The following is a 27,674-nucleotide window of genomic DNA, read 5'->3' as shown; positions in this document are numbered from 1 at the left end:
TTATCAAACACATCAATCATATTTAGTTTAAATTTATTGGCAAATTAATGTTTCACAACAGGGCTTGCCAACCCTGCTCCTGGAGATCTACTGTCATGGAGGTTTTCACTCAAGCTCTAACAAACCACACCACGTTCCACAGCTAGAAATCTCGTTGAGTTGCAAATTAGTGCCATCAGGTGTGCTGAATTAGTGCTGATTTGAAAACCTACAGGATGGCAGATCTCCAGGAACAGGGTTGGGCAGCCCAGCTCTAGCTGTTGAGTGAGATGTGCTGTGTTAAGCATGAAGTTAAAACCTATGGTAAATGGTAAATGGACTGCATTTATATACCGCTCTTATCCAAAGCGCTTTACAATTGATGCCTCTCATTCGCCAGAGCAGTTAGGGGTTAGGGGTTAGGTGTCTTGCTCAAGGACACTTCAACACGCCCAGGGCGAGGTTTGAACCGGCAACCCTCCGGCTGCCAGACAATCGGTCTTACCTCCTGAGCTTTGTCGCCCCACAGGATGGTAGACCTCCAGGAACAGTAGTATGGTCACTGGAATCTTACCCGAGGTGTCCCCTGAGGTACAAGCCGCCCCTCCCTCCTCACCTTGGTGCAGTTGGCTGCTTTGGGCTCCAGGTCGTTGAGGGTGACCAGTTCCCTCAGCAGGCTGCTCTCCTGATAGCCTCCCTTGACGCCGCGCAGCTTGAAGTAGGCCTGGGGCTTGAAGAGGACGAGCCGCAGGTTGACGGCGAATCCCGCCATGTCGATGGCGAAGGGCCGGTGGGGGTCGAACACCGTCTTCCAGCCGTACACCTTGCCGGCGGCGTTGACCTTGGGCGACTCGTAGCGAAGACCCCCGACGAAGGCCACGGGCCACACGGAGACCTTCCGGGTCAGCCGCATCTGAACACGGAGCCAGAGCGTTAGCCTCATAGCGCTGGAGCACGCTAGGAACGATCCCCAACGAGGTGCGCTTTAAAGGGGTTTGACGCAGGATGCTGGGGCGAAAAACCCTTTAACACACACCTCGGAGTGGATTATTCTGCTTACACCATGTTCATTTGCCAAATGTTAAAATATAAGTGGCAATTTGCCCTCAAAATATGAACTTTTTAGTCACATATTGCATTATCCTAACAACAAAGACACTAGGCTTGGTACTGTTTCAGCACGTTGCTATGGTTACATAGGTTGGTTAGCTAGACAGGCAGCTTTTGAATTTGGAACAGTGAATGAACTTTACCCGAACTGGCAATAGCTCTCTAGACCGAAAGGTTTTTACGCACACCTTCCAACCAATCAGAATTGAGTATTCACCCAGACCATGGTATAACAGTAGATAATTCATATAGTGATCTCCGTATGAACAGATGTGTAGAGCTCAATGACTTGACTCTAGTGGTCTCATTTTAACGTGTTTATGGAGTGTTTCTCTAATAAGTCTTACATTTGTTAAATAGAGGTTCCTTCCTGAAATGGGGGAAAACAGGCCAACATCTGAGAAGAACTGTGGAAGTATAGCTATTTGATTTAGCATGCGGAGAAAATTCATTTGGATGGGAATATACAACCCTCAGAATTCTAATTTGCATGGTTCGTTGAATTCAGTAACTTGCACAACTAATTTATTTCATATTAGGAGAGATTTTCTCAAGTACACTCAACTCTCAGCTGGCCCTTTTATAAACACATAAGTGCTGGCAGAGATACAGTATTTTCTGTATTTTAGATTTAATGTGCCCGTTTCAGCTGATTTAAATTGTATGTGTTCATATGTCAGTTGATAAATCTGTAGCAAGGAATACACTGATAGATGAAATAGTTTGTGTTGTTGAAAGTGAAATAAAAGGTGGTTACTGCATTCTAGCTCTTTGTTTTGCCATAAAATAAGTAAATGCGGAATATAACAGTGAACACAAATTTACCCAGCCTACAACACTCTGAGTGAGACAACTGTGCATAGTCTATAAATACAGTTCATTCTGTGATTTACATCATTCTGATTTTAAGAGCAGCAAAAGCAACCTCTCAAGAGAAAGTTTTTTTATTGTGTTATTTTGGCCCATCTGTACTTAACTGTGTGGAAACAATGTCAATCGATCAGTATTTATTTTTACAGCACATTTTATACACAGATCCACAATGCACAAGGTCGTGTTTGTCAGAGCTGATGGCTTGGCTTCACAGGGAAGTCCAAAGCAATGGTGTGGAAAAAAATAAAACTGCCCCTATAAAAGTGATGGGTGTGTATGCATGCGCACACAAACACACACACACACACCCAGATAAAGACACACTGACACACTGAGCATAGCAGGCAGCTGCAGCTGGAACCAGAGGTGTCCTCTGATGGTATTAAATCAAACCTGCACTGGCCTCTGAGGTGCATTGTTACATATTTTTTTTCTGTTCGTATACGGGGATGCTTTAATGCACGGTTCACTGAGCTGAGACCGTAGGGGGTATGGGGCAGAGATGAACAGGGGGAGAAAGATAAAGAGAGAGGGAGAGGAGAGAGAGAGGACAGAGAGAGATATGACAGACGGTGTGTGTTTATGTTGCATGTGTGTATAGTGTGGCATGGCTCAGGTAATGCATTTATATTAGTGACAGTGTTATTGTTGTTTGTGACATTTGCTTGGGCAACACTGCATGTCTTGTTAACAAAGCACCTTGAAACTGAATACTTAAAAATTGAGAGAAAGAGGGAGAGAGATACAAAGAGAGAGAGAGGGAGAGAAAGAGGGAGAGACAGAAAGACAAACAGCACCTCTGAAGGGAACAAGGGAGAAAGAAGGACATAACAGCAGTACCTGGAATATAAATAAAGAGCTCCTGTAAATAAGCTTTGCCGTTTCCAAAAGAGGCAGCATAAGCACTTTTTTTAAAAACACCGGATGAATAATTAATGTGCCCTTCTGCGTGATGCATGGTTTCTTCACAGTGAGAAATACATGTTTTATGGGTCATTTTAATTTCGCGCGATTCGCAGAGGGGGACGGCGGACGTGTTCCACTGTCTGGGCCTGGCTGCCGGGGAAGATGAATGGAGGACAGAGAGCGGCTCTGTTTCACGGCTCTGTTTCGCGGCTCTGTTTCACGGCTAATAGTCCTCGGGCCCTTTACCGGGGGGGACGGGCGACGCAACAGTCCTGCCGACGAGGCTGTGAGGGATCGGTGACGGCCGAAAGCGGCGGCTCGTCTGTCTGCGCAAAAAAATCCTCCGTCCGTACCGCTCCCACCGGGGTGATACACGGCGGCCATTTTAGAGTGTGGACAGCGGGCGAGCCGGAGGAGCGGAAGAGGATTTATTTACACAATTAGCCGCGAGACTATGAGATCAATAGACGTCTGGGAGAGAGAAAGAGACGGTCGGTGTGTTTGTATGTGGAGAGAGAGAGAGAGAGAGAGAGGGAGAGAGAGAGAGAGATATGATAGTATGTGTATGTATGTATCGTTTATGCCGTATGCGTGAGAGATATTGGAAATCTGCTCCAAATGTCACTGTTGCTCGCCATAAGTGTTGTGAAATCTAACAAGGCCGAACTGGGATCCAGATTTAATGCTTCCTCCAGAAGGCAATTACTGTGAGACACACAGAGGAGGCAGCAGCCCAGGTGTGCTGTTGACCTTTCCGTGCTGTGTGTGGAGGGGTGGGGGGTTTTAGACAGCGTAAATTGGGCACAAGCAATCTCAGACGATGCTCTGAGTCACTCCAATTTGTTACTCACCAAACCCACTGACGACATGGCAATTTTGCTCAAGCAAGGCCAAGCAATTACTCTGACTTTGTAAGTGGGGATCCATATGCCAGGAGAACCAGATGGCTTATAGATGATTCTAAGGTCACCTGCCTGGCCGGGCACACTTTAATTTTCGCTCGCCTGAGCGATTTGTACGTCCCAGCTTCATGGTGAGTTACATTCGAGGAAAAACAAAACAAACAAAAACAAAAATAATAAAAATAATGCCAGTTTTCAGTGGGCTCGGCGCACATTCTCGGGTGATTTGGTTGCGAGCGCCACTGCCCCCCACCCCCAACCCCCCACCCCCCCCCCCCGGCGAAGCGAGAGGCCGAGAGCGAGGCGGGATCCGCGCGGGACCCAAACGGCCGCGTCCCCCGGAACGGCGGTAAAACGGTCGAAAGGCCCGACAGCCTTAACGACCGCGGCCATCATTCACCGTGACGACCAGACAGCCGCGCCTCCTGTGGTTGCTCGGCTACCCCATTAAAAACCTGAGGGGATGGAGAGCTTTTAGGGTGGCGTGTGTGTGTCCTACCAGCGATTAGCCAGGAGAGGTACTGGCGGTCTCATCAAAACGACAGGTACCAGTATTTACGAGGGCACTTTAACACCAGCAGGATGTGACTAAATTGTAAATTGTAAACTTTAATGCTCTCAAATCTCCTCTAATACTTGTTATGAAGCCACTCATTCAGGCTGAGTTTCTGTGGCCCTGAACACTGATTGCTGGATATGACCTTTCCTCAGTTCATTGTCTGCATTCAGATTTGTGCTGGTGAAGCACTGTGTTGAATTAATTTGTGATTAAATGATACGCGGGCATCACAATGCCCGGCATCTACCAAACTCTGTCTCTTTTATCTCCCCCTGCCCACTTTCTGTTCACCATTCAAATAATGCGCACAGAGTCCCTTTTTAATCTGAAAGCAGCAAGTATTACCCCGTTGTATTTAAGTCTGACAGGACACTCTTTTCAAAGCCAAAAATGTGACATTTCAGTGCATTATGGGAGTCAAATATTGAATAGATGGAGCAAATCCCCCCCGAACACACACTCATGACATTTCTGCATATTTTCAGTTTCCATGGAGAGAAGTCTATCTCAGCCAAGCCTTATTACTTGTGTCCACATAACTGTCGGCCATTCTGGTTGATTGTCCACTAAATGAATACATATAAAGTTGAATATTAACTGGTAAGGCCTGATTCATAAAGTGCTCCACATTGGGAGGGCTGACCTAGGATCAGCCGTCTCCTGTCCCCATCCTGACCTTCTCCAGCATTGGACAACGGCCAACACTGATCCCAGATTAGCCCTCCTGCCCCGTGATGGTGTAACGAGCGGCGGGCCGTGACCTCACCTCCTCAAACAGCTCCAGGCTGTAGGTGTTGTCGTCGTCGGCGAAGTAGACGACCCCCGGCTGGCTGCCGTTCAGGCTGAAGGTCTCCCGGAGCCAGCGGAGGGCCAGGTTCCTCTGCATGGTCCCGCGGGGGATGCGGGGGTCCCGCGCGTCCCCCCTCAGCTTGTAGTTGCGGGGCGTCTCCACGTTGAGGTGGGTGTAGTTCAGGCCCGTCTCGCGGAGCAGCCGGGTGACCAGCGGCGTCTGCCGCTGCGAGTCCTCCACCAGGATCCAGTGCAGGTTGGGCACGTGCAGGAAGGTGTTGGCCAGCCTGGTGAGCTCCGCCTTCTGGACGGGCCGGCTGTAGGTGGGGGTGACGACGTGGATGGTGGGGAGCACGTCGGACCAGGGCGGGGGGCGGGTGTACACGTACTCGGTGCGCACCACCTCCACTATGTCCTTGTCGGGAGAGCAGTACTCCCTGGAGTCCGAGCCCTGGCCTGCGTCTCTCCTGGTGGGGCCCCTGTCATCTAGGGGTACAGCAGGACAGGCCAGACATGGAGCTGCTCTGAATTACTGTTATGTGACATGGGGGGGGGGGGGGGGGTTAATCCACCTGCTATGACATTTTAACATAATCTTTGAGAAACCAATTTCTGAAAGTACGATGTTATTTTGTAACCTATTTTGTTTCCAAACAAAATGTGGTTTAATTGTGATCATGAAAAGCAATTATTGCTTAAAACCGTTGTTCAAATTTAGGACTAAGTTCCATGCCATGTGGAGCAGATTTCCATCCCCCACCCCCCCTTCCACCGATCCAGAACTTTAAATAGCTGCGAGGCAGTTTCAACACACTGCAATCGTCCTCAGAATGATAAAGAGCTCTTTTTCTAAGTGGTAGCAAGCTGTACAAAGGCGAAAGCATGTAAGAGCGAATGGTGAGAAGTCTTGACAACTGAACAGCGATGGGATAGCTTTATCGAGCGACCAATTGGAGTAACCACTGAATCAGAAGTTAATTTTCTGCTGATTGCATTCCAGACTAACAGTGGCCTTCATCCCTGTGTTATTACAGATCAATTCCTGTTCCACACTCTAAAAACACTGTCTGCTCCACATAACTCACCACAATCACCACTGGCAACGTTCTTAGCAACTTCTGCCAGAGAAGGCCTTCTCTCTGTCCATTTTGTATAAGAAATATACAATAAACTGCTCTAATGCTCTCTGAGCTATGGTACTGTGCTATGGGGAATAGGGTCCAGACTGACTGATCTGTGTGTTTTGTGCTGATCTTCATTCACAAAGCGACTCGGTCCGATTCCGCGACAGCTCAACATTTGTTTGCAGAGTCCTCAAGTTCATTTGCTTTTTAATATAAGGCCGTCACCTTGCAAATATCGGAGGAAGCTCGCGGCTCCCTGTGCTGCTGTCAGTCTAAGGACATCACATTAAATTCCTCCTCGCCTAGGGCTTCAGACGAAGGCCGTGAATCACCTGGGAGAGACTATTACAGCAAACACTGCTTAAAGTCACGAGGATTAAATGCCATCTCCTTTTGACTCGAGCGTCTGTGTTTGTTTATTCATTTTTTATGCTAACGCTCCATTCTGTGGGGACAACAGGCAGCTCATTTCAGTGGATTTGAAGCACTTTTCATTTTATAGTTATAGATGATTTGAATGTCATATATATATATATATATATATATATATATATATATATATATAACAGCATCAGCCAATATAGCCAGACTAATATCAATAATTGATCCCAATCAATATCGCATCCCACACATATTTATGAGTCCGACAAGCAACTATAACTCTCTCTTTTTTACAGCTTATCAACCAGCAAGAATAATTCATCAGTCTTTTTGCAGAAAGTCAAATCAATACATTGAGCTCAATATGTCAGAATTAAATCCTTATTAGGGATACAGTTACATATGGGCTTGAATGTGTTCAGGGCTATAGCTGACAGCTCATGTATGTATAAATTATTGTGTAAACCACTCACATACCACTGGGGGGAAAAGACAAGTAGAAAATATCTTCAAAGACCTGTCCCAGTCCGAGACGAGCCTGGGGGGGGGACAGAGACGGAGTCCTTACCCTTCCGGATGGCGAGCAGAGGAGCGATTGCACTTTGATGCCAGACTGTGATGAGTAAGGTCCACGGTAACACGATCAACACGATGGCAAGGACGTCTCTTCTCTTCAGCATCTCCAGCGTCAGGCTCACACTTCGTCATTACCTGTGAGGGCGTAGAACAGGCGTGAGCATCATTACCTATGAGGCTGTAGAGGGAGGGGGAGAAGGGTGTAAGAAAATCCAGGGCACGGAAGATAGCTATTTTTCGTTTTTAGAGCACAAAACTAAGATGAAACCACATTAACTACTTCAATGGTAGAAAATACAGCTACTACAGTAATTCTTGCTTAAACAGATATGGAATTAAATATATTATGACATTACAGTATTTAAGATGATCTACCCATCATTACATTATATGAATGTCGGAGAGCCTGTCATTATCTGAAATGGTAAGGAACCCAGCCACTAATTGACATCTGTTTGAGTACAGTACAGAGACACTGCGGGGATTCTATACAATTCCATGTTTAGTTTTGTTCTGGCTTATCTGTGAGTAACTAAATGGACAGAATGACCTGCACAAATGTTCTCCAATCACATGGCAGCTGCCAAAGGGAATGGGCGCCATTTTGTGGTGGTAAAGCATCCGCAGAGGACACCATAAAGCCACCGGTCTCCTGTACATGGGGCAGCGGCAGTTTAAACTGCTCCCAGAATCCCTTTGAAAAACCAACGAGGGAGCGATTAAACCTTCTGTACTGCATTACTGCAGCAGAGCTGCTGGTGTAATTACATTCAGCTCAGCTCAAGAGGATTTTCATTACATCTGATAGGACTCATAGCCTCAGGAATACAGTACACTTTTATTTATTTATTTATTTATTTTTAATTTTGCCCAAGCTGTGTTGCCATGATACAGCTAGAAGTACAGTAGTCCCTTCTGAAAGCAATTAAAATCTTCATCAGAACAGAAAGCAAAAATTACAGTTTTGAGAGTCATATATAGGACTGGGGGGAGGGGCATTTCAAAACGGTATCGTATGGAAAAAGATTTTGGTGATTATAAGGATACTTTCATACTGTCCTAATAAATGATCAGAGAAACTAGCTTGTGGTGTTTCTTTCTCTTTTTCCACAGAGGTGCCACTGAAGGGTTTGATTCAGTCTGAAACGGGGGTCCATGAGTTGTGGATAAACATCGCCGCCCCCCCCCCCCCCACGCCTCCGGCGTCTTTGGTGTCTTTAACGTTGATAGCTGTTTGTGAGCGAATGTGGAAGGTTAATTCAAACCCTTAGAGGCACGCTGTCCTCCTCTTCTGGAGGAAATGCACTTTCTGTCCTCTGCATTTAACCCATCCTGGCCACTTAGGAGCAGTGGGCAGCCACAGTGCAGCGCCCAGGGACCAGCTCCAGCTCTGAGGCCAGTGCCTTGGTCAAGGGCAATGGCAGGAGTGCACCTAACCTGCCATCAGCCATTGTCCTTTATTAAGTGTGTAAATGCTGTGTGGTGTGTTGTGCTGCTAAGCGCTGGACATGCAGGTGCTTTTGAAGCTGAAAGTAACTGATAATCAATGCAATACGAGCTGTTGAGGTGGGTCAGCTTCAATCAGCACTCCCACACATGCAAATAATCACCAGCCGCATTGTATCCAACGACGCAAACGTGCCCTCATTTGCTCTCTATCTGACTGAGAATAGAACCATGCTGTCCATGTTTCAGGTTTGCACATGAGCTCAAATAATTGTAAAATGATTTAATTGAGGTAATATTTTTTTCAGTGTCTACTCTCATGTGTAGTCCTGGCAACTTTTTTTCCCCAGGGCTGCTCGTAGCTCTGTATCCGACACTAAAAGAGGAAGTCTGTGAAATCTGTCTCGTCTTATAAAGCCTTATAAAATGTTCAGACACCATCACAGTTGGCTGTCGTCCTCGAGGGGGAACCAGGAGACCTGCTTCATGTCTTTAAACAGCCGCAGAACACAACCTTTCCCTTTTTCACAGGATCAAATCCCCAGATACAGTCACAATGCAGCATTATTCAAGACAGATTTGGATTCATATGTCTGCAGCACAAATACCCAGCAAAACCAAAAGGAATAATAATAAATATTATACAAATAATACAATATGGTTTCCACTACATGCCAAGAGTCTATCATTTTATCTAATTACTGAAGCGTTTCCATAATATGGTGTTACTCTTAAAACATGCTAAAGGTCAATGAGTTGTGAAACACAGATGAGACATATCATTATATGGATAATGACAAAGGTCAGTGTGTTGTCCCAATGACACACATATGAAACGTATCATTTTATGGATAATGACAAAGGTCAATGTGCTGTTCCAATGAAACACATGAAACATAGATGAGACATACCCTTTTATGGATAATGAGGAAGGTATAAATAAATTACTGGCGAATAAGAACACAGGAATGCATAAGGAAGAGAAGACAGCATCCAGCTCATCTGGAGAACCCAGAACAGAGTCAAAACCCCCAAGAGCCTCGGCCTTTATGTGAGGTTTCAGGAATTAAGGAAAAGTGGAACATGGGCGATACATGACAGCGCTGTTATATAGTTACACTGCCAGTGTGCCCCAGCTTCTGAAGCAGGTGAGCTAACGCTGACCTTTGCCACCTTGCGTTGTGTCTGAAAAGCTCTAGAGAGCTTCTGGCCTCTTTATTCAGAGCAGGGGGCAGCAAGAGCTGCTGCTTTGGGGGGCATATGAATGGGGGTGGGGGGGGGGGGCTTTTACCAGTGTTTCTATTCTTTAAAAAGGAAAATAGAAGAAAACCACTTAGAATATGCTTAGCATTAATAAACAATGATTGCGGTGAAGAGGCGATAAAATTGATTGAGATTTTACATAACTGAGGCAACTTCTTAAGAGCGGCTATAAACGTAAGTGGCAATACTTGTCACAGATCATAATCGTTATTGACCGGGCTGCTTATAGGGTTTTACGGGTGAAATCTGCCGCGGTCACGTGACATAAAGGATGTTTCCCCCGCGTGGCTGCGCTAGCCGTACTCACCTACGACCGCGAGGCGCTCATGACCACGCCCAGCTGTGCAGCAGAGGTCATGTGCCGCTGTGAGGAGAGTCAGCTGACCATGACCCGAGGAGCGGACCACTCCCCCACCCGAGCGTCTGCGAGACAGGAAGAGGAAGTTGCGTTCACGCCTCGGTGTTCCAGCGACCTCCGAACGCTGAGCTCCTGAGTTACTGAGCCAGACCCGCGGGCTGTCTGAGGTCACTAAGGCCCTCTGCCCAGTTCACTGAGCTAACAATTAAAACCTGGATAGATGAGCAAATCCAGACCATAAATATTGACTATATCATTACACCATAGAGAGCAACTACAGGGTCTTATGATGGAGTAGATATGGTGGCTTGTTTTCTTGATATAGAGGAATATTTTCAAATGATGATTAGTCACAACTGATATACATTTCTTTTGGTTCCCTATCAATCAGACTCAGTTATCTGAATCATATATTAACAGGTAATCCATCATTCATACTATGCTAGAGAATTTAAATTAGAAAAAACAGACTATGACTTAAATAATTTTAGATATTGCAAAGAATGGACCTTAATTTCTTCGTTGAAATCAGTCCGTTGATTACATGTCACAGGAGACTAGAGCTCAACACCAAGATTAATGTTAGCTATGTTAGCTACACATATATATGGATTTTCCAGATAATTAATTGCCTGGTTGTTAATCAAGGTAAGATAAGACAACAAGATTTCAGGCTCTTCTATTAACAGGTTACAAGTCACTGCTGGGTAGTCATGGAGCTCAGCCCATTTTCCATTAAGGCAGCTCTGTAGGATCATGGTCGGGCACTGGGGAATCAGAGTTCCAACTCCAAGGCTGTGCGTGTGATTCCCAGCTTAAGCACTGCTGCTGGCCTTGAGAATGTGTGTATAACCTGAATTGATTCAGTAAATATTCAGCTGTTTGAATGGATTGTGTATTTAAAGAATATAAGCTGGATATGTCTGTCTGCTCAGCCCCTAAAATGCAAATGTAATTACATGGGTTATACAGGCTTGGGAATGCGGGAACTAGTTTGTCTTACTGCTAAAATATGTGTAGAAAATGGCCTCTTCTCTCTGCACAGCAGGCCCAGTGACCTGCTTGTGTGTGCTGCGATTTGATTGGTCAAAGCACCGTCTAATGCAGTGGTGTCAAACTCGTGCCATGGAGGGCCATGTGTATGCAGGTTTTCATTCCAACCAATTAATGCTGCCTTAATTGAGTCCAATTACTCATTCAGCCATATGCGTTTAACTGCATTGAAGCACAGAATATAAGAAAATTTTTATTTAGACAATGCGGGTCACCATAGACATCGGGTCACCATTGTGCACAAACCTGCATCCCTAATTCAGCAAATAATTTAACTAATTATATAATCAAGATCTGAGGCTGGAATGAAAATCTGCATATACACGGCCCTCCATGGCACGAGTTTGACACCACTGGTCTAATGTATCAAATTAGTCACAGCTGTTTTGTGTGTTCGATTGGAAATGCTGCGCCACATCAATTTATCCACTTCAAATCAAAGCGGCTCAAATGGCTAATTTTCTGAGTGTGAAACAGGACATGATGCTGTTAGTCATGGACACCTGGGGGGAGAGGGGGGACGTTAGTGAAGCAAACAAGCAGCCAGAGGCGTGTCCTAAATTCTTTCATGTCTCTTCAGATGTCCACTTGACCACTCCTGTTTCTAACGGCAGAGCGCTTAAAAGTGTGCACTTCTTTTAGGGCTAATCATTGGAGATTAGGGCCCTACATAGGGAACACGCAGGACTGAGGAAATGTAAATGCTTTGCATGTTCCCGGATCAATTTTCTGCCAGATATAAAACCTACACATCCATGAGAAGAGAGAACAGCAATTTCTAGCATTATGCCCCTTTCTCCTTAATCACTGTTCTTTATTCGAAGGGTTTTAATCAAGACCACAGGCACTTTGGGACGGGAGTAAGTGATCGGTGTACTGTCACATCCGGAAAAATAACTTTGCCTTGAGGTCCCAGTTAGTGTGAATTAAATATTGAGTTATTACGCATTAGTCAGGCATAAACTCTGAAGGTTGATGCGTTGCCTTTTCTTGAGGGAGAACTGAACATTCCCCGAAAGGTCAGCAGAACAGGATTTAACAGGAAAATGAAAACTTGCAGTCAGTGGAAGAAAAGCAACATGTCAGAGAAGGATAACTGGCAGTAAGTAATTAGCCTCTCTGGGAAACAATTACTCACTGTTGAGAAATTAAGCTGGAATTTGGGGGTGGAATAAATTTGGATTTTGGGGTGCCTAGGTTTCTCAGAAGTTTTTTCACATACACAAATACATACATACATACATACATATAAATTTCCCCGGTGTGTATGGGCTTGTTTATTTCTAAAAATAATGAAACTGAAAAAATTGGAAAAACTTTTGGTGCCTTTTGTAAATGTCAATCAAATCCAAAACAAACAACAACAAAGGCTTCAGATGAGTACACATTTTTCTGCTTAGTGCTTGACATTATATTTTTGTAATAATTGATGGTTTTATTGCAGGCATTGTGTCTGCATCCTTATATAGGCCCTGACCTTCAAAGACTCATAAAGAGACACATTTACAAGTGCAGTATATTTGGCAGTCTTGTGGTGATATGGAGTTATTTACTTTCTATTCACTATTCTATTCTGCAGAATTTACAGTCTCTTTGCCTTGTATAATCTGAATAATATCAATATAAAAAGTATAATATATGTTTTTGGAATGAGAAAATAACACAGACAGATCCATTGAGCCTGCCATACAACACTCATACAGCAATGTTCTGCATTTATTTATTTATTTAAAAATAAAACATCAATCAAACACAGCAGACACATTGCCCTTATAAAGTTAAAAAATAAAAGCTTAATATATCTGAACATGAATAATGGTTATAGTACAACAATGGCAATAGCCGAACATACCCTGACTGAGCCCGTATTAATCTCCGTCTCCACTGCGAAAGAACAGACTGATCTTGCCCCTGCCTATTATTCTACAACGTGATAAATGACAAATAAAATGTGTTTACGAAAATGTGCGTCTAGAAAATAATCAGCGAAACACAAAGCACTCTCGCTCTCTGCGGGATGCCGTTTCAGTGCTTGGTCATCAACCGAACAGCGTGCGTTTGCTCTTCTTTATTATTCCTCTGTCTCCAGAAATGGCGAAGCGGCGTTCTGTAAGACCCGTTCGGTGAAATATGGGCCCGCTGCCGACACAAGAAGGATTCTCAGGAGCGAAGGCCGAGCACATTTACAGGCCTGTGTGCGGCAAAATATAATTAAGAATTTGATAACCTCTAATGAAACACTAGCCGAACAACACGGGTCTTATTTTAAATATGCAAATGAAGGTGGCAAATGCAAGCGCCAGCAATCATTTTTGGTTTCATAACAGCAGCACCAATGTATGGAGTACAAAGCACGGTGGGTGGGGCAAAAAGTGGGTGTGGCATATGTGTCACTGTGTAACGGCCAATGAGGATGTTTCCCTATTGTTCCCTTAGTAAACAATTTTGACTGACATTGACATTTCCCAATCAGTAACATCAAAAATCTGAAACACAAATAAGAACTTTCCAAGCATCTGAACAGCAACACAATGCTACAATAGACAGCAAGCCTGTCTCTAGACTGCCACCAACTTCCTCTATAATGATGAACAGTAAATGGCTAGGCACCACGGGAGGTTATTGATCATCAGTGACGTTCCGTTCATGAAAAGAAGCACATATTCAACAGGGCTATTAAATGAGCAAAGGCTTTGTCAAGTTAATAGTGTTGTTTGGTCTTCCTATAGCCATTGATCCAGTCACTCAGAGCCCTGTATACTTTTAGTTGCAGTGGGAAAAAAAAGACAGATGCAGGTGAAGATAAACAAGGACACACAATGTCATTGCTGTGAAGCACCATGAGTGCTAATAGCGCCCCCTTGTGGGGAATCTTCACCCTGCTAAACATGAGTGAGTAAGTGTGTCAGTGAGGGAGTGACTGAGTGAGTGTCAGTGAGTGAGTGAGTGAGTGAGTGAGTTACGAGCCAGGTGTTTGAGGTGCTTCGAATCTAAAAGCAGTGAAAAGCCAGAACATAGAGTTGAGTTATTATTAGGGACAGAACTCAATATTGGGCAGTAATTGCAACTTCCTTCTCTTTCATCTTCCATTTTCACACACCAAGTCTGATGTTAATAAGATCCTGTCTTAGAAAGCTGCACTCAAATGCCTATCAAACAGTACCTTCTCTGAGCCAGAAGAAAGGCACTGAAACAAGAAAAAGATCTTAAAACTTCAATAAAATCTATGTTACGTCTGCCTGACATGGTAAGACGAGATGTGATTGAACATCTGTTCTTTATAGATGTTTTTTTTAAAAATTAAATGCAACTCAAAGGTGATTTCAAGGTGGCACTTTTCTTGATAAAAATCATTAAAAGTGCTTTTGTCTGGGACATCACTGATGTGAGTTTAACTTTGGAGAAGGAAAAGCTGGAGCTGGAAATGATGACGTTGGATGAAACTGGATCAAGCTGAGCTGCACCTGCTGAATATTGAAACCCTGAAGGATGGGCCTGGACTTTGCAGTCACTGTGCCTGATATATTACTGTGATACGCACTTCTGAAGTTTCCCAGCATGCCACAGTTTCACTGCGGACTGACCGACTTCAGGGGATGTGATCACAACTGGACAACGTCTGCAGTAAGATGGCTTTTCCCCAAGATTCTTCAAGAGCATTCAAAGATCACAGTCTATGTGGGTCTACAACACTTTTCCTGCACAAATTAGAAAGGTTTCGTTAAGTCCCAGCTGTCAATCCACCAGTATTGCACACTATTGAATTTCATTCATAAGTACCCTAGTGTTTTTGTATGAGTGAGTCAACCACTGATGCTTATATGGGTAAGACTGAATATGTGTGTTATGAGTTGCTTTATTTTGCATTCAGCAATGTTGCAATATGATCATGCATTTGGAAAATATGAAATAATTCTGAATGTCACAGAAAATTGCACAAGATAGAAAAGACCACAATCATTCATACTATCCACAGTTAGAGCAGTTCAACGTCAGGTACAATTTTTAACACATTTACAAATGTTCTAATGAAAGTATGTATTCTGCATTTATATAAATCAAAGGGAAACATGAGTTTGTATTTAGAGAACAAACAAAAGTTTTGTGAATAAAAATAGGCTTTGTGGAGATGAATTAATACTATAATTGAACATAAATTCAAAAGGTTACAATTATTTTTCAATTACATTGCTTCTGTGCTGTAATTTTAATCAGTAAATTTCATTGGACTTGACCTTCCATTTATAGTTCAGTGTTGACACTGTCTCAAATTTTTCAGCACTCATTTTATCCATTTCTTACACTAGATACTGTAATGAAATAAAACCATGATCCAATTATTTTGTGAGGAAGCTGAGCAGCGTTTGCTGTGGGCATAAACTCCCACTAAATCACTTCACCTTGAAGCTTGACAATGCCGGATATTAAATGTTTATATTCATGATGTCAGCTCTGCGAGTCGTCGATGGAAATTGGGAAATACATAATTTCCATTGCACTTTGGAGAGCTGATGCATGTACAGAATAAAGCCTCACAGTGCTGTATGTCTCAGGCAGATCTGTATTGAGCCAGAATTCTGTGCCTTGCAGGCTATGTTTTTACATGGGAAAGAGAGCTATAAGTCCTCACATTCATGAAATATGCTGCAAGAACAGCACTGGATTGTCACAGATACCGCTGTGCTATTGTGATGCTACAGTATGTGATTGTTGCACTTTAATGAAATTTTTAAAAAATCACACACTAGCCTTCAATTGTAAGTCAGTAATCAAGACAAATGCTTACAGAATACAGTCCAAAGTGTGGCCTTCAGCTGAGGGAACCCACTGAATCCTTTTGTGGCGTTCACAATCATGAGCATTGTATCTCTGGAGTGGAACACTTTCTGCTGCTGAGAACTCAATTCAATTCAATTTTATTTATTCAAGCACTTTTTACCGACACGCCGTCACTACGACACTTTACAGAGGAAACAGAAGGGAAAATTGAGCCCTGAAAACCAGCCCTGAACCCCCAAAAAGCAAACAAATGAAGTAAAAAAAAAACTCCCCAGTAGGTAGAAAAACGGTAGCGAGAAAAACTTCCATAATGAGAAGAAATCTCAGGAGCAACCTGGCTATAGAGGGGGAGCCCATCTTCCATTGGCCAGCCCACTCAAGCACTTCCCCTGTACAAAGGATCAGGAGAACGATGGCAGAACATCGCAGAACAACAGTGTCAGAATGTTGGCAGAACACTAGCAGAACAGTGACTGAACATCAGCAGCAGATTGAGCCAAACATGCAGGTCCGGGGGGGAGACCGCTACTGGCTGCGGTGGACCAAACCATTAAACGCTCCGGGAGGGGAGCCAAAATGCAAATAAGTGCCTTTGGAGACGCAGCATTACATGTGCAAATGACAGCCATTAAGGCTCCCGGCCATAAATTACAGAGGTGGGTTGAGTCTTTTTTTCTCCTTTTCCTGTGACCGCGGGGGTTAACAGAGTGCTGGAGGTGTCCCTTAATGAGGCGCCACCAACGGGAGATTAACAAATAGACACACAAATTAGGCCCAACTGTCTCCATTCTTCTGGAGCCTCCCAATTAAACGGCACAATGGAGCCTTTTGATTTCTCTAAAGCTACATTCATTCTGCTGTCTGTAATTTGAATATTAAAGTGCATTTCAAGGCTTGCATCCTCCTATGACTAATGCCTCATTGTTAAACATGCTTTAGCACACGCAGGGCTGTAAGCCTGGCTAATGCACAGGTTGCCCTTTCACATACATTCCAGTTCATGCTAACCTGTGAAACAGCCATTATTATGCTAGGAGCATAACATGGGATGACATGCTGACATGATTTGAAGCAGAACAAATAACAACTTTAGACATGTCAGGATGGTTACCTGATAAGGTTACCAGAGCACTTCCTAGAAACGACACCTGGAATTCCAATGACTTCAGAAGCTTGTATTGTATGAATGTTGTTGGTTTCTCAAATTCTCTACAGTTTCTGCCTTTCCACATTGACTGATGCACCCATATATATTCTACAATGAAAATGTCTCCTTGTTTTTAATGTTTCATGCAAGTGTTATATAAAGAGTTTTACAAGTGCTTTTTTCTAATAATCCAAGTGCAAGTGTTCCTTCTTAATTCTGAATATATTACATTCCAAATATAAAATCTGTTATAGACTAACCTCAGAAGTAATATAAAATTTTGTTTTACTAGAGGATGGAGGTACCACTCTGGGTTTAATTTGAGATTGCATTCCACTTTTGAACCAACGCAAGGTTTCTTTATGGTTATCAAAATCTGTGGGACCAACCAAGCTGCACCCTAAAAGTTTGACTCATGAGAATGAACCTCAATAAAAGACTCAAAGCACGAACTGGAAGACAGTCTGACTCATTATGTAAGCCGAAATATTGAAGGCTCTTTACTTTCCATTTAATGAATAGGAGGCTCACAGCCTATTAAGAGATGACTCCTGAAATTGAACCGCTCAGGCATAGGCTTTTAAACCCTAGAACTGCGAAGCTTTGCAAAAGAATCCACTCTGATGTTGAATCCATTAAACAGTAACATACAGCAGGGTAACAAGTATAGAAGATGTCAATCTGCTTGAAAGGAAGTTCGTATCCAGAACTTACGCTGCCCATATTAACGGGTTACGTGAGTTATTTTCATTACGCTCTTATTAAGAATGATGTACGCAGGCCATTCAGAGGTAATAACTGGCACGTTTAATCACCACGGTGATATCTCCTGATTAAACTGTCAGCTTATTTAAACGGGTGTGTGGATGGGGAGACGTTATCTGCCATTTGTTCTCCCGGCATGCCAAAAAAACAAAATGGCTGCTTTTGGTGGGAGTTGTTGGTTCAGTAGTGATTCAGTGCTCAGCTTATGGTCGCTGGCAGTTTTGTCTTTGGTGGTTTGGTGAGATGTGAATGAGAATTGAAGTGCTTCACTTATTTGCACTGAATGGTGAGAATTCTGCAGGAGACATAAGGCTTGTGTTGGGCACTATGAAGGGTCTCTGTAACTTGTGCTTGAGGGAGAAAGAGAGGAGAGCAGTGGTACCAGGATGAGTAGAGGTGTGTGTGTGTGTGTGTGTGTGTGTGTGTGTGTGTGAGAGAGAGAGAGAGAGATAGAGCAAGAAAGAGTGAGAGAGTGTGTGCGTGTGTGTGAGAGAGTGAGAGAGAGAGAGAGAGAGAGAGAGAGAGAGAGTGAGAGAGAGAGAGAGAGAGCACCAGAGTGTTAATGCACTGGGCCGTTTTATTTTATGTGGCTTGCCTGCAGTAAGTTGTACAGTGTCAGCCCTGAGGAGTTCCGTATGTCGATGTGTGAAAGACCGGCTCATTCATCTCCCAGGAAATAAAGAATGCGCAAGGCTGAGCCCTCGGGTGGGCTAGCTGCTCTGAGACACCTGGCCAGACTGCAGAAATCCTGCCAGCAAGGACAACACACGCCACAGCCTTAGTGGACAACACACACCACAGCCTTAGTGGACAATACACACCACAGCCTTAGTAGACAACACACGCCACAGCCTTAGTAGACAACACACACCACAGCCTTAGTAAACAACATACACCACAGCCTTAGTGGACAACACACGCCACAGCCTTAGTGGACAACACACACCACAGCCTTAGTGGACAACACACACCACAGCCTTAGTGGACAACACACACCACAGCCTTAGTGGACAACACACGCCACAGCCTTAGTGGACAACACACACCACAGCCTTAGTGGACAACACACACCACAGCCTCAGTGCTGAGTGCTGTTTCCAGACTGAGCAAGGCTGTGGCAGTAACCACAGGAGTACACACTATGGTAAATGGAGGTATGGCTGGAATCCATTAAAACTTTATATTTTTATTTTTTTAAATGATCATTTTTTTGGTGACCGAAATGTATTACAATGAACTCTCTTTCTTTGATCGAAAAAAGGAGGAATGGAGTTTCATGATTCAAGGTTGCCCAGCAACCAGAAAAGATATTCAGAAACTGATACGAGCCCCTTGGCAAAACTCGCTTAATTACAGTACAATTAATTGCCTTTAACTTAATTGCTGCTTCGTCAATATATAAAGAACCTTCAATCAATACTGAGCTGAAAGGCTCTTTACGGCCATCAGAGCAGCATTTAAGCACCAGCTGGGGAAGAGTGATTTTTATTCTTTTAAAAAAAAACCATATCATTCCATATTATTATTCTTAGATTTGCTTTCATATTTTCCCCTGAACCTCCTTTCATAAGAAATTTTTGCATGCAAAAGCATCCATTTTCTGGGCTCCTTGGCAAAGCAGACTATTTTAAGTAATGAGCAGAAATGCTCTGCGTCTGATGTGGGAGGAAGTCATCTCTGGTGGCTCTGCTTCCTCAGAGTCTGTCAGAATCCTCCTGGCTCTGCTACAGGGGGCTACTGGAGCTGCAGGAGCTGACTGGCTCTACTTTGCTGTGCAAACTGAAACTGTTCTCAGTGAAGACCCAGTACGGTTCAGCTGCTTTCATTTGTAATGTCTATTGGACATATTAAGGCCAGGTAGAGTCTACTGATCAGCCTGTGTTTCCTAGACGTCTTATAGTGAGCCTGCCAAAGAACAGAAAGCGCTCTCACTCTCATAAATGCATGTACACACACACACACACACACATGCACACACAGACAGGTAGACACACACACACACAGATGCACACACGCATGCATGCATGCACGCACTCACACACGCACACACACACGCACACATACACACAGATGAGTTCTCGCAGCAGTGATGGATCTGTCTCTAGCCCTCCTCTCAAATCTGCTAAAGCAGACTCTGGTTTCTCTAGCCCTTGAAACCCTCAGTATGTCAGAAGGAGAGCCTCTCCTCATCTCTCTAACTCAGTTAATTCATCAGATTTCTGTCTATTGACGTTTTACACACACTCACTGCAATGAGTGCACTTTCCCTGAAAAGCTAATATGGGCTATGAAATGCCATTGTTTCAGTCCCTGACTAACTAATTGACCCGAGAACACTGTCTCTGGCTAACAGGATAAAGAGAATGTAGCATATTTTGTTGTTTTCAACAGCCATTTCATTTATAGTTATTGGTCTGCTGCATCTGTCATAATGGTGATTTACTAATGCTTTGATCGGTGCTGTATGCATGCTGACTAACATTAGGAAATAACAAACCAACCAGTGGGAACACATTTATTTTCATTCAAACTATCTGATGTGCAATACTACAATAGCGATGTAACTGAATAGCATGCACTCTCGAAACCTCACATAAACTGACAAGCACAGGGAAGGAGAATGCTGAAAAAAGTCACTTACTCTTCACAGTCCAAACACACAAGTGTTTATCACACCATGAAAAGTAGGTCAAAGCTTCGACCCTACCATGGTCTTAATCCTAGTCTTTTCCCTTCTCTCATGGAATGGATAAGATACTGAGACCCCAGAAACGCATCAGGCTCCTTCAACATAGGGCGGAAGTGTAGTATAATGGGTAAGGAACTAAAGGTCACCAGTTCGATTCCTGGGTGGGAAACTGCCGTTGTACCCTTGAGCACAGCACTTAACCTGCATTGCTTCAGTATATATCCAGCTGTATAAATGGATGCACTGTGTAAGTCGCTGTGGGTAGGAGCACCTGCTAAATGCCTGTAATGTAACGTAATGGAATGTCACACACAGAGCCAGCCTGCCGGGACTGAGCAGTGTGGCTGACGCAGTTTGATGACATCACGCCCAGAATCATGGCTGTGGCCTCAGGCTGTATGAGAGGAACAGGGAAGCTGGGTCCATGTAGAGCCAGGAGCTGCACACAGTCTTACAGAAGTCCCTCTTCCTTCCCTCCTCCATTATTTATGCCATATGTGTATTTTATGAGTCTTTAATTGCTCAGCGTAGAAGGCCAAGGGCTGAAATGTTTTTTTGTCTTTTCTTTGCAGCTGCGCAATTAAAGACAGACATAAAATATTGATTATGCGAGCAGGGGCTTTTTTCTTCTATGGTTTTATATTTTTGGGGTCGGCACCCGTTTGAGTTGTTTATGTTTTCGAGTTGAGCACGCCTGTCCTCTTTATTCTCTTCTCCACTACCTCCCTGCCCTCTGCGAGTTCAGCTGAGTTTAGCCAGCTGTTAACACCACGCCCCTTTCCCATAATTCCCTGCCGCCCTCCCGACACCCACAACCCAGAGGTGCCTGGAGAGCTTTACGGAAGGTCGCGGCGCACAGATGTTTGACATTAGCAGGCGTGTCACATAATCTGCTCCAGTGGCGCTCTAATCTCAGCGCTGTAATCTGCCGTTCTGTGGAAGTGGGATTGTGGTGGGGAGGCACGCTACGGTCCACTGTGCACTGTGCCTTAGCGGTAGTGCTAGCTCCGCGCAGCCTAGCGTATGGACACCCAGCAATTCTCTTTTTCCTACGGTGTCGACGGCATAATTTATTCCAAATTGAGAACAAATCACAGCCAGATTTATTTTGCACTGATTTGCAATGCATGGATGAGGATCACTTTTTTTGCACTGATAGAGTACATTTACGGTTCGTATGGACGCACATAAACTGCTGGTAAAATGCTGAACATTTTATTGTTTGAGAAAACTGTCGTTTCAACAAACCATTCCAGGGTTGCTGATTTGCTTATTTAGTTTTGGAAAATAGAGTTGTTTTTTTCCTCTAAAGAATATTCTGCCAAATAAAGAATTGCTTGGCTGCACAACTAAATTCTGAGTGTTAAATCAATTGTAACAGAGCATATATTACTCCAGTATGGTCCATATGTAATCTATTTGAGTCAAACTCAGAGTTACTCTATACTCTCTTCATTGTATTGCAATGATATTGGCTTCAAAATGAGACCTTGTCCTTGGCTATAGTAGACCACTACTGAAGGACACACTCAAGAATTCAGTCAGTTCAGCCACGCCAAAACAAAGAAAACTGAACCTGGTCTTGAATCTGGTCATCAGTATGGAGTTTTAAAAATTAATTAATTAAAAAATCCACAGTACTCACAGATATCACTGTTCCCTTAGCCCGGCCTGAAGTCGAGGGTCTCCTTCTACCTCTGCCCTGTACACTGGCTATTTGAAAGAGGGGGTCCCATGCGTTTCTCCGATGCCGAACTCCGGACGAGCGAATCGGAATGCGGGAGCTAGGGGGCGGAGCCAGAGAGGGCGGAGCCTGGTGCAGCTGCCGGTGGCGTTCAGTCCGCCCGCCGTGTCACGTCCTCATTGCCAGTCCCTGTGGAAACCGGGGGGGGTGGGGGGGGGGGGGGTCACTCCACTGCAATAATGGCGCTTCTCATCCCAACACAAAGGCTGAAATTGTGTTCAGCGTATGAGGGTGGGGTGTAAGGGGGAGGGGCAGAATATTGGGCGGTTGGAGACAATAGAGACCCGTCAAAGAATGTCATGTTCTCCCCCATTGAAATTCTGAGGGGGGGGGGGAACTCTTCGGAAAATATGAGAGTGAAATCCATACAGCATTACTGTAGCAATTAGGCCACAGTGAGCCATATCAGGCTTGCTGCTTTCTGGCATGACTGTCTCATTTGGAAGAGTGGAATGGAAGCTATATTTGAAGCTTGAGCTGGCACAGAACGCTAGCTCAGTGGGGGAAGATTACAGTTTGATGTTGTGAAGTCTGATTCTTTTTTCTGCCATTAGTTCAACGCCCCCTCCCCACCCCTCCACACACACAAACACAGAAACAAAAAACAAGCATTTGAATAGAATATGATGGAGATACAAAGTCTTACTGCTATAACATACAGTATCTTTCAGTGTCTGCTTTACTAAAGCCTGCAGTAAGGGTTATTTTGCTGTTGCGTATGCTAATTGCATCTTGAAATTTCAGACTTAATAGAATTCTCTAGTGTGGCTCTGGCAATAAATGCTTTGCTGAGAATCACTGAGTGATCAATGCACAGTTTTCACTCCAAATCAGAAATCTACAGAATCTGGAGTGAAATATATATATGAATGTCTCTTTTAAAATGTCCCATTGAGCTTGTCATCTCTTTTTCAATACGGGCCATTTGAGTTAAGTGTTAATTAATCGCGAACCAGAAAATAGAAGTTCTGATTGACAGTTGCTCTTAATTAGCTTGCACACTTGTGCTGACCCTGTAGAGTTTGGTTCACAAGACAGCCACCAGCATATAACATTCATCATTTCACTTTTGGCGAACACTCGAATCTTTGAGTTCCTTTGAGTCTCATCTAAACTGAGGATGGAACTTTCTGAATACTGTTCCAACTTTTTGAAAAAAAAGAGGATAGAAAGATGGTAAAAAAAAATAGATATCCTTTACTGATTAAAAGAGTGAGTAGAAAAAAGTGGCTCAGAGCATGGAGAAGGGGAGACTAGAATTCTTCAGTTCAAGCTTCTCCTGCTACACCCTCAAGAGATGCTGTATTATTAGGAGCTGCCCAAAAGCAACACTCTCCTTAAAATGAGCAATACAGTTATTCGTGCTCTTTTATCATTTCCCAAGAAGCTCTAGCAATATATGTTACACATAAAGAATGAAGCTGATTCAATCGTGTGATTAACCACTCTGTCCCATAATGCATTGAGCCTGATGGTTTATAGCTCTGCTTAAGGGTGGCTATCGCCTTTCATTGTGATTAAGTCCAAATCGGGCATCATAAACACAACATCCGTAGCAACAGTTCCACTGCACCTAAATAATTAATAGGTGTTTTGCTTTTGGTAATCCAGGTAGAAGCATGGCCCGCGGACTTATCCAGTGTGAACACGCAGTAAACCGGTGATTATAAGTGCGGTAATTTATTCATTTGTGGCTGAGAGGAGAAGAGGAGCACCAAATCACAGACTCTAAAGGCTTCAGCGTGAGGTTTTAAGGAGGTAGATTATTCTGGAAGCTCTTTCCCTTGTGCTTTCAGCTTCCCTTTTACAGTCAGAGACGTGACACAACTGGGGCTCAGGCTCACGAGCTGGGCTCGCTCATTAAGTGAAGAGTTTACATCAAAGCTCTTCTCCTGTTTTTATTACCAATAAGGGTTCTTATACACATTTATTTTTGCATCATTCTCTCCCTCTCGGTGTCTCTCTCTCACACACACACACACACACATTTCATAATTGAAAAAAAATCTTGTACGCAAAACCACCACATTTCCAGAGTACCGACTTGATGACAATTGCGTAAAATTGTGAATTATCCACTATCTGATTAATAGCACTGATAGAAAAGAAAATGTCAAAAAACTCAAATTAAGTGTGCGCACTTTCAAAGAGAAAAATCTAATAACTAAAAATTTACTAATCATCTCTGCTGGAGTTCAGCGCTGATCCAACCCCTGAAGACTAACACGGTTTTAATTGCAATTTGACTCCCTTCTCTGCCGCAGCGGTGTTCTTTAATGAGAGCTGCCCGGAGGGTAACCTGCCGCTAAGCGCTGAGCGCTAGCTCCCGTCTTCAGCAGAGGGGTGTGTGGGTAACTGCTGCACTCTCAACATGGCAGAGGAGCTTCAGAAAGCATGGCTTATATATCAGCTATAGTTTTGTTATTACACAATATATACTGCCACCTGCACCATGGAGAGATAATTTGTTTTTGGTATACTGCAGTGAAGACTTGCACTATAAATCCTGCCTGTGCCCTAACCGTCCTTGAGCCAGTTATACTGTCACCGAGGATGAGGGTGGGACTCATGTGCGGATGTTGTATAAATACATTGTGGGTGATGCTTGTTGCTTCTGTGGATGTTATATAGTCAATGTCATATGTGGTTGTTCTTATTACCGTGTATTGCTATTCATTTTTGTGGCTGCGGGACATTCAGCTTGGTCCCCGCTGGCTCCGCCCCTCACGCAGGGCATGATGGGACATCGGGGACAGTGAAAGACGGGCCGCTCGTGTGACCTGTGCGGGATCAGCGGATTGTTATCGATCGCCCACACCATCAAACGGCAACAGAGGAATGAATCACCTCCCTCCTGCCCACCTTGTTCCAGCTCCTCTCACCTCCCTCCTGCCCACCTTGTTCCAGCTCCTCTCACCCCATTAACTCCGCCGCAAATCCGCCCGTGGGAGACGGAGGGTGAAGACTCTCTCATCTGTCACATGACTCGGCTTTTGGGGGACTCTGGAGGACTAGCAGGAGCACGGGCCCTAGATACTCTAGCCTGCCACTGCTGTTCTTTTAGCTGATAGTTAACTGCTCGATTAATGTCACTCTGTTTGTGACCCTGTCATCAACAGCCATCGTCTAGTCTCTTTTAACACACAATGTGCAGTGTTACTTTAACTTTAACAGAGTACATATGAGTCCAATAGGGGCCAAATGTACTCTGTAAGAGTTGATATAACACCAAATACTTTACTGTGTCCCCTTCACAAACCTTGCCTCTCTTTTTACAATGATGTATAAAATAGATTTTAAACAAAGTCAGGTCCAAGTAAGTTTTTAAACATCTCTGCACCTGCAAATTGCAATTCCAGGTTAAAAAAAGGAAAAACTCAAAGTAAAACTCATGGCCATACTTATGCATGTGAATGCATTTGTACTTCGAAGATGAATGCACTGATAAATGTATTGTGGCATAATAAGAAAATGTTTCATGAATAATTGATACAAAATAAAACTATACTGAAGATGATGACAGAGTGAACATAAAAAGCCAAAAAATACATTTGTCATTTAAAGAGCCTTATAAAACAAAAGACTCATAATGAATCATTCAGTACAAACTGGCAAGATCCCAAATACCTCTGCCAAAGCTCTTTTACCCTCCCATGGCTCTTTGAGGGAGTGCTGTTTCAGCTTTTTATTATTTTTATTTCATTTTTCCCTTCTATTTATGTTACAGTAGAGGAGGGCTACATGTCTTTCACTCCTGTTCTATTGAAAGAGTTTGGCAATCACACGGAAGCGGAGGCTGTTGGGAGTTTGGAATTCGAGACCGAGCTGCCGGATCGATCCGTGCCCCTCGTTGCTGTGGCCTGTCTGAATGCCAACTCAACCGTCCTCGCCACCGCTATCGAAGAAAAGAAAAGAAAAAAAGCCTTCAGACTGAAATTATTGTTCACCAGTTCAGTTGAACTGGAAAGCCCACATCTGATACTACACCTCCAGCATTTAATTAAACTATAATTAAAGAATAAGTAACATATTGGCGTGTGAATAAATGCATAACTAATCTAAATGAAGTACTGGATGGTAAACAACCTTAAAAAAACAAATGAAGAAAATATATCTACTACTGCTGATAAGGGCAAATTCTAAATAACTCTTGCGAGTGTTCCCAGGTTGAATGGACAAACACAAGGATATAATTTATAACTTCATTAGGGGAGATTAACCCCTGTCTGCCTCAACGCTTTCTTTGCCGTTGTCATAGACCCTGGAAAAAAAACCCCATCAAAGAACTACAAAATGAATTGAAACAGAAGTTTAAAAGTTAACCCAAAAAACTTCCTGTTTTTATTATAGGGTTCTATTTTTCAAACTGCAGCAGGCTGATACCAATCAAATGTACGGTAACAGAGTAGATGGAAGATTCCTGTGAGATGACGAGAGCGGAAGACTCAGTTCACGCATCACCGAGTCACTGATACCGCGATAATGGGCGTTCTGCTGCAAAGGGAGTTTCATGTGCGCAGATAATTATGCAAGATGCTCTATTTCTCATGATGCCTTGCATATGAATGACAGGTTATGTAGCTCCGCCCCTGACTGAAACATAAAGAGTCAAGTTAAACCATTTTTTCCCACTCATCTACAAAACTGTTGCCTGCATTTTTATTTTAAAATATATATATTTTTTTTACAAAAGAACTGTGAGAATGCATGTGGGTGGGTGGGGGGGGGGAGGGGGGGCATTGAGGGTGATGTAATGCGTCTCTGTTCTCTTGTTCCCAGGCACATATCACACCACACCCCAGACACCGGCCTCACACACACACACACACACACACACACACACACACACACACACACACACAGCAGGTCTCTCACTTTCATAACCGTCTCCGGATCATCTTTCAGCGCCTCCAGGATTCAGTTAAAATCGGACAGACGCAGGGAGGCTCTTCATTCTCCTCCTCGGTGAGTACGACGCTCCTTCTCAGGTTACACGCTCTCTCTCTTTATATAACAAAGAGAGAAGTCTGAGCCCTGGACCCAGAGCTGCGCTAATGGGGCATTAGCGAGCGGGAAGCTCCTAACTGCAGCGGCTTAACTGAAGCTCCTGGGGTTCTGCTGCACTTTTAGGGGACACCCCCATTTTCCCTCCCACGTTTTCCTACCAGAAATGAGACCCTCACCACTACAATAAGGGACTCTCTGGAGCAAAGGAGGAGATAGTGGGACAC

The 27,674-nt window shown here is 43.8% G+C and overlaps 1 protein-coding gene across 5 annotated transcripts in view; it reads right to left on the bottom strand.

Annotated features, from left to right (window-relative positions):
* LOC118234966 (galactosylgalactosylxylosylprotein 3-beta-glucuronosyltransferase 1-like) overlaps nt 1-27,674 on the bottom strand; it is a 45,548-nt gene that overhangs the window by 3,854 nt on the left and 14,020 nt on the right. For 4 of the 5 annotated variants that reach the window (XR_004766764.1, XR_004766763.1, XR_004766765.1 and 1 more), the window contains exons 2-6: nt 22,345-22,572; nt 10,216-10,331; nt 7,192-7,334; nt 5,096-5,604; nt 596-892 (exon numbers count right to left, since the gene is read on the bottom strand). Coding sequence is in view for 1 of the 5 variants with exons in the window: in XM_035431861.1 (XP_035287752.1) it covers nt 596-892; nt 5,096-5,604; nt 7,192-7,303 (918 nt within the window). In the remaining 4 variants the exon portion in view is untranslated. The remainder of the gene's footprint in view (nt 1-595; nt 893-5,095; nt 5,605-7,191; nt 7,335-10,215; nt 10,332-22,344; nt 22,573-27,674) is intronic. The other variant, XR_004766766.1, reaches the window with a different exon arrangement.

The sequence above is a fragment of the Anguilla anguilla genome, chromosome 9, assembly GCF_013347855.1.
Source record: "Anguilla anguilla isolate fAngAng1 chromosome 9, fAngAng1.pri, whole genome shotgun sequence".
NCBI classification, from domain to species: Eukaryota; Metazoa; Chordata; class Actinopteri; order Anguilliformes; family Anguillidae; genus Anguilla; species Anguilla anguilla.
The sequence above is the reverse complement of the archived record's forward strand: the minus strand, read 5'-3'. Positions and strand labels throughout refer to the sequence as shown.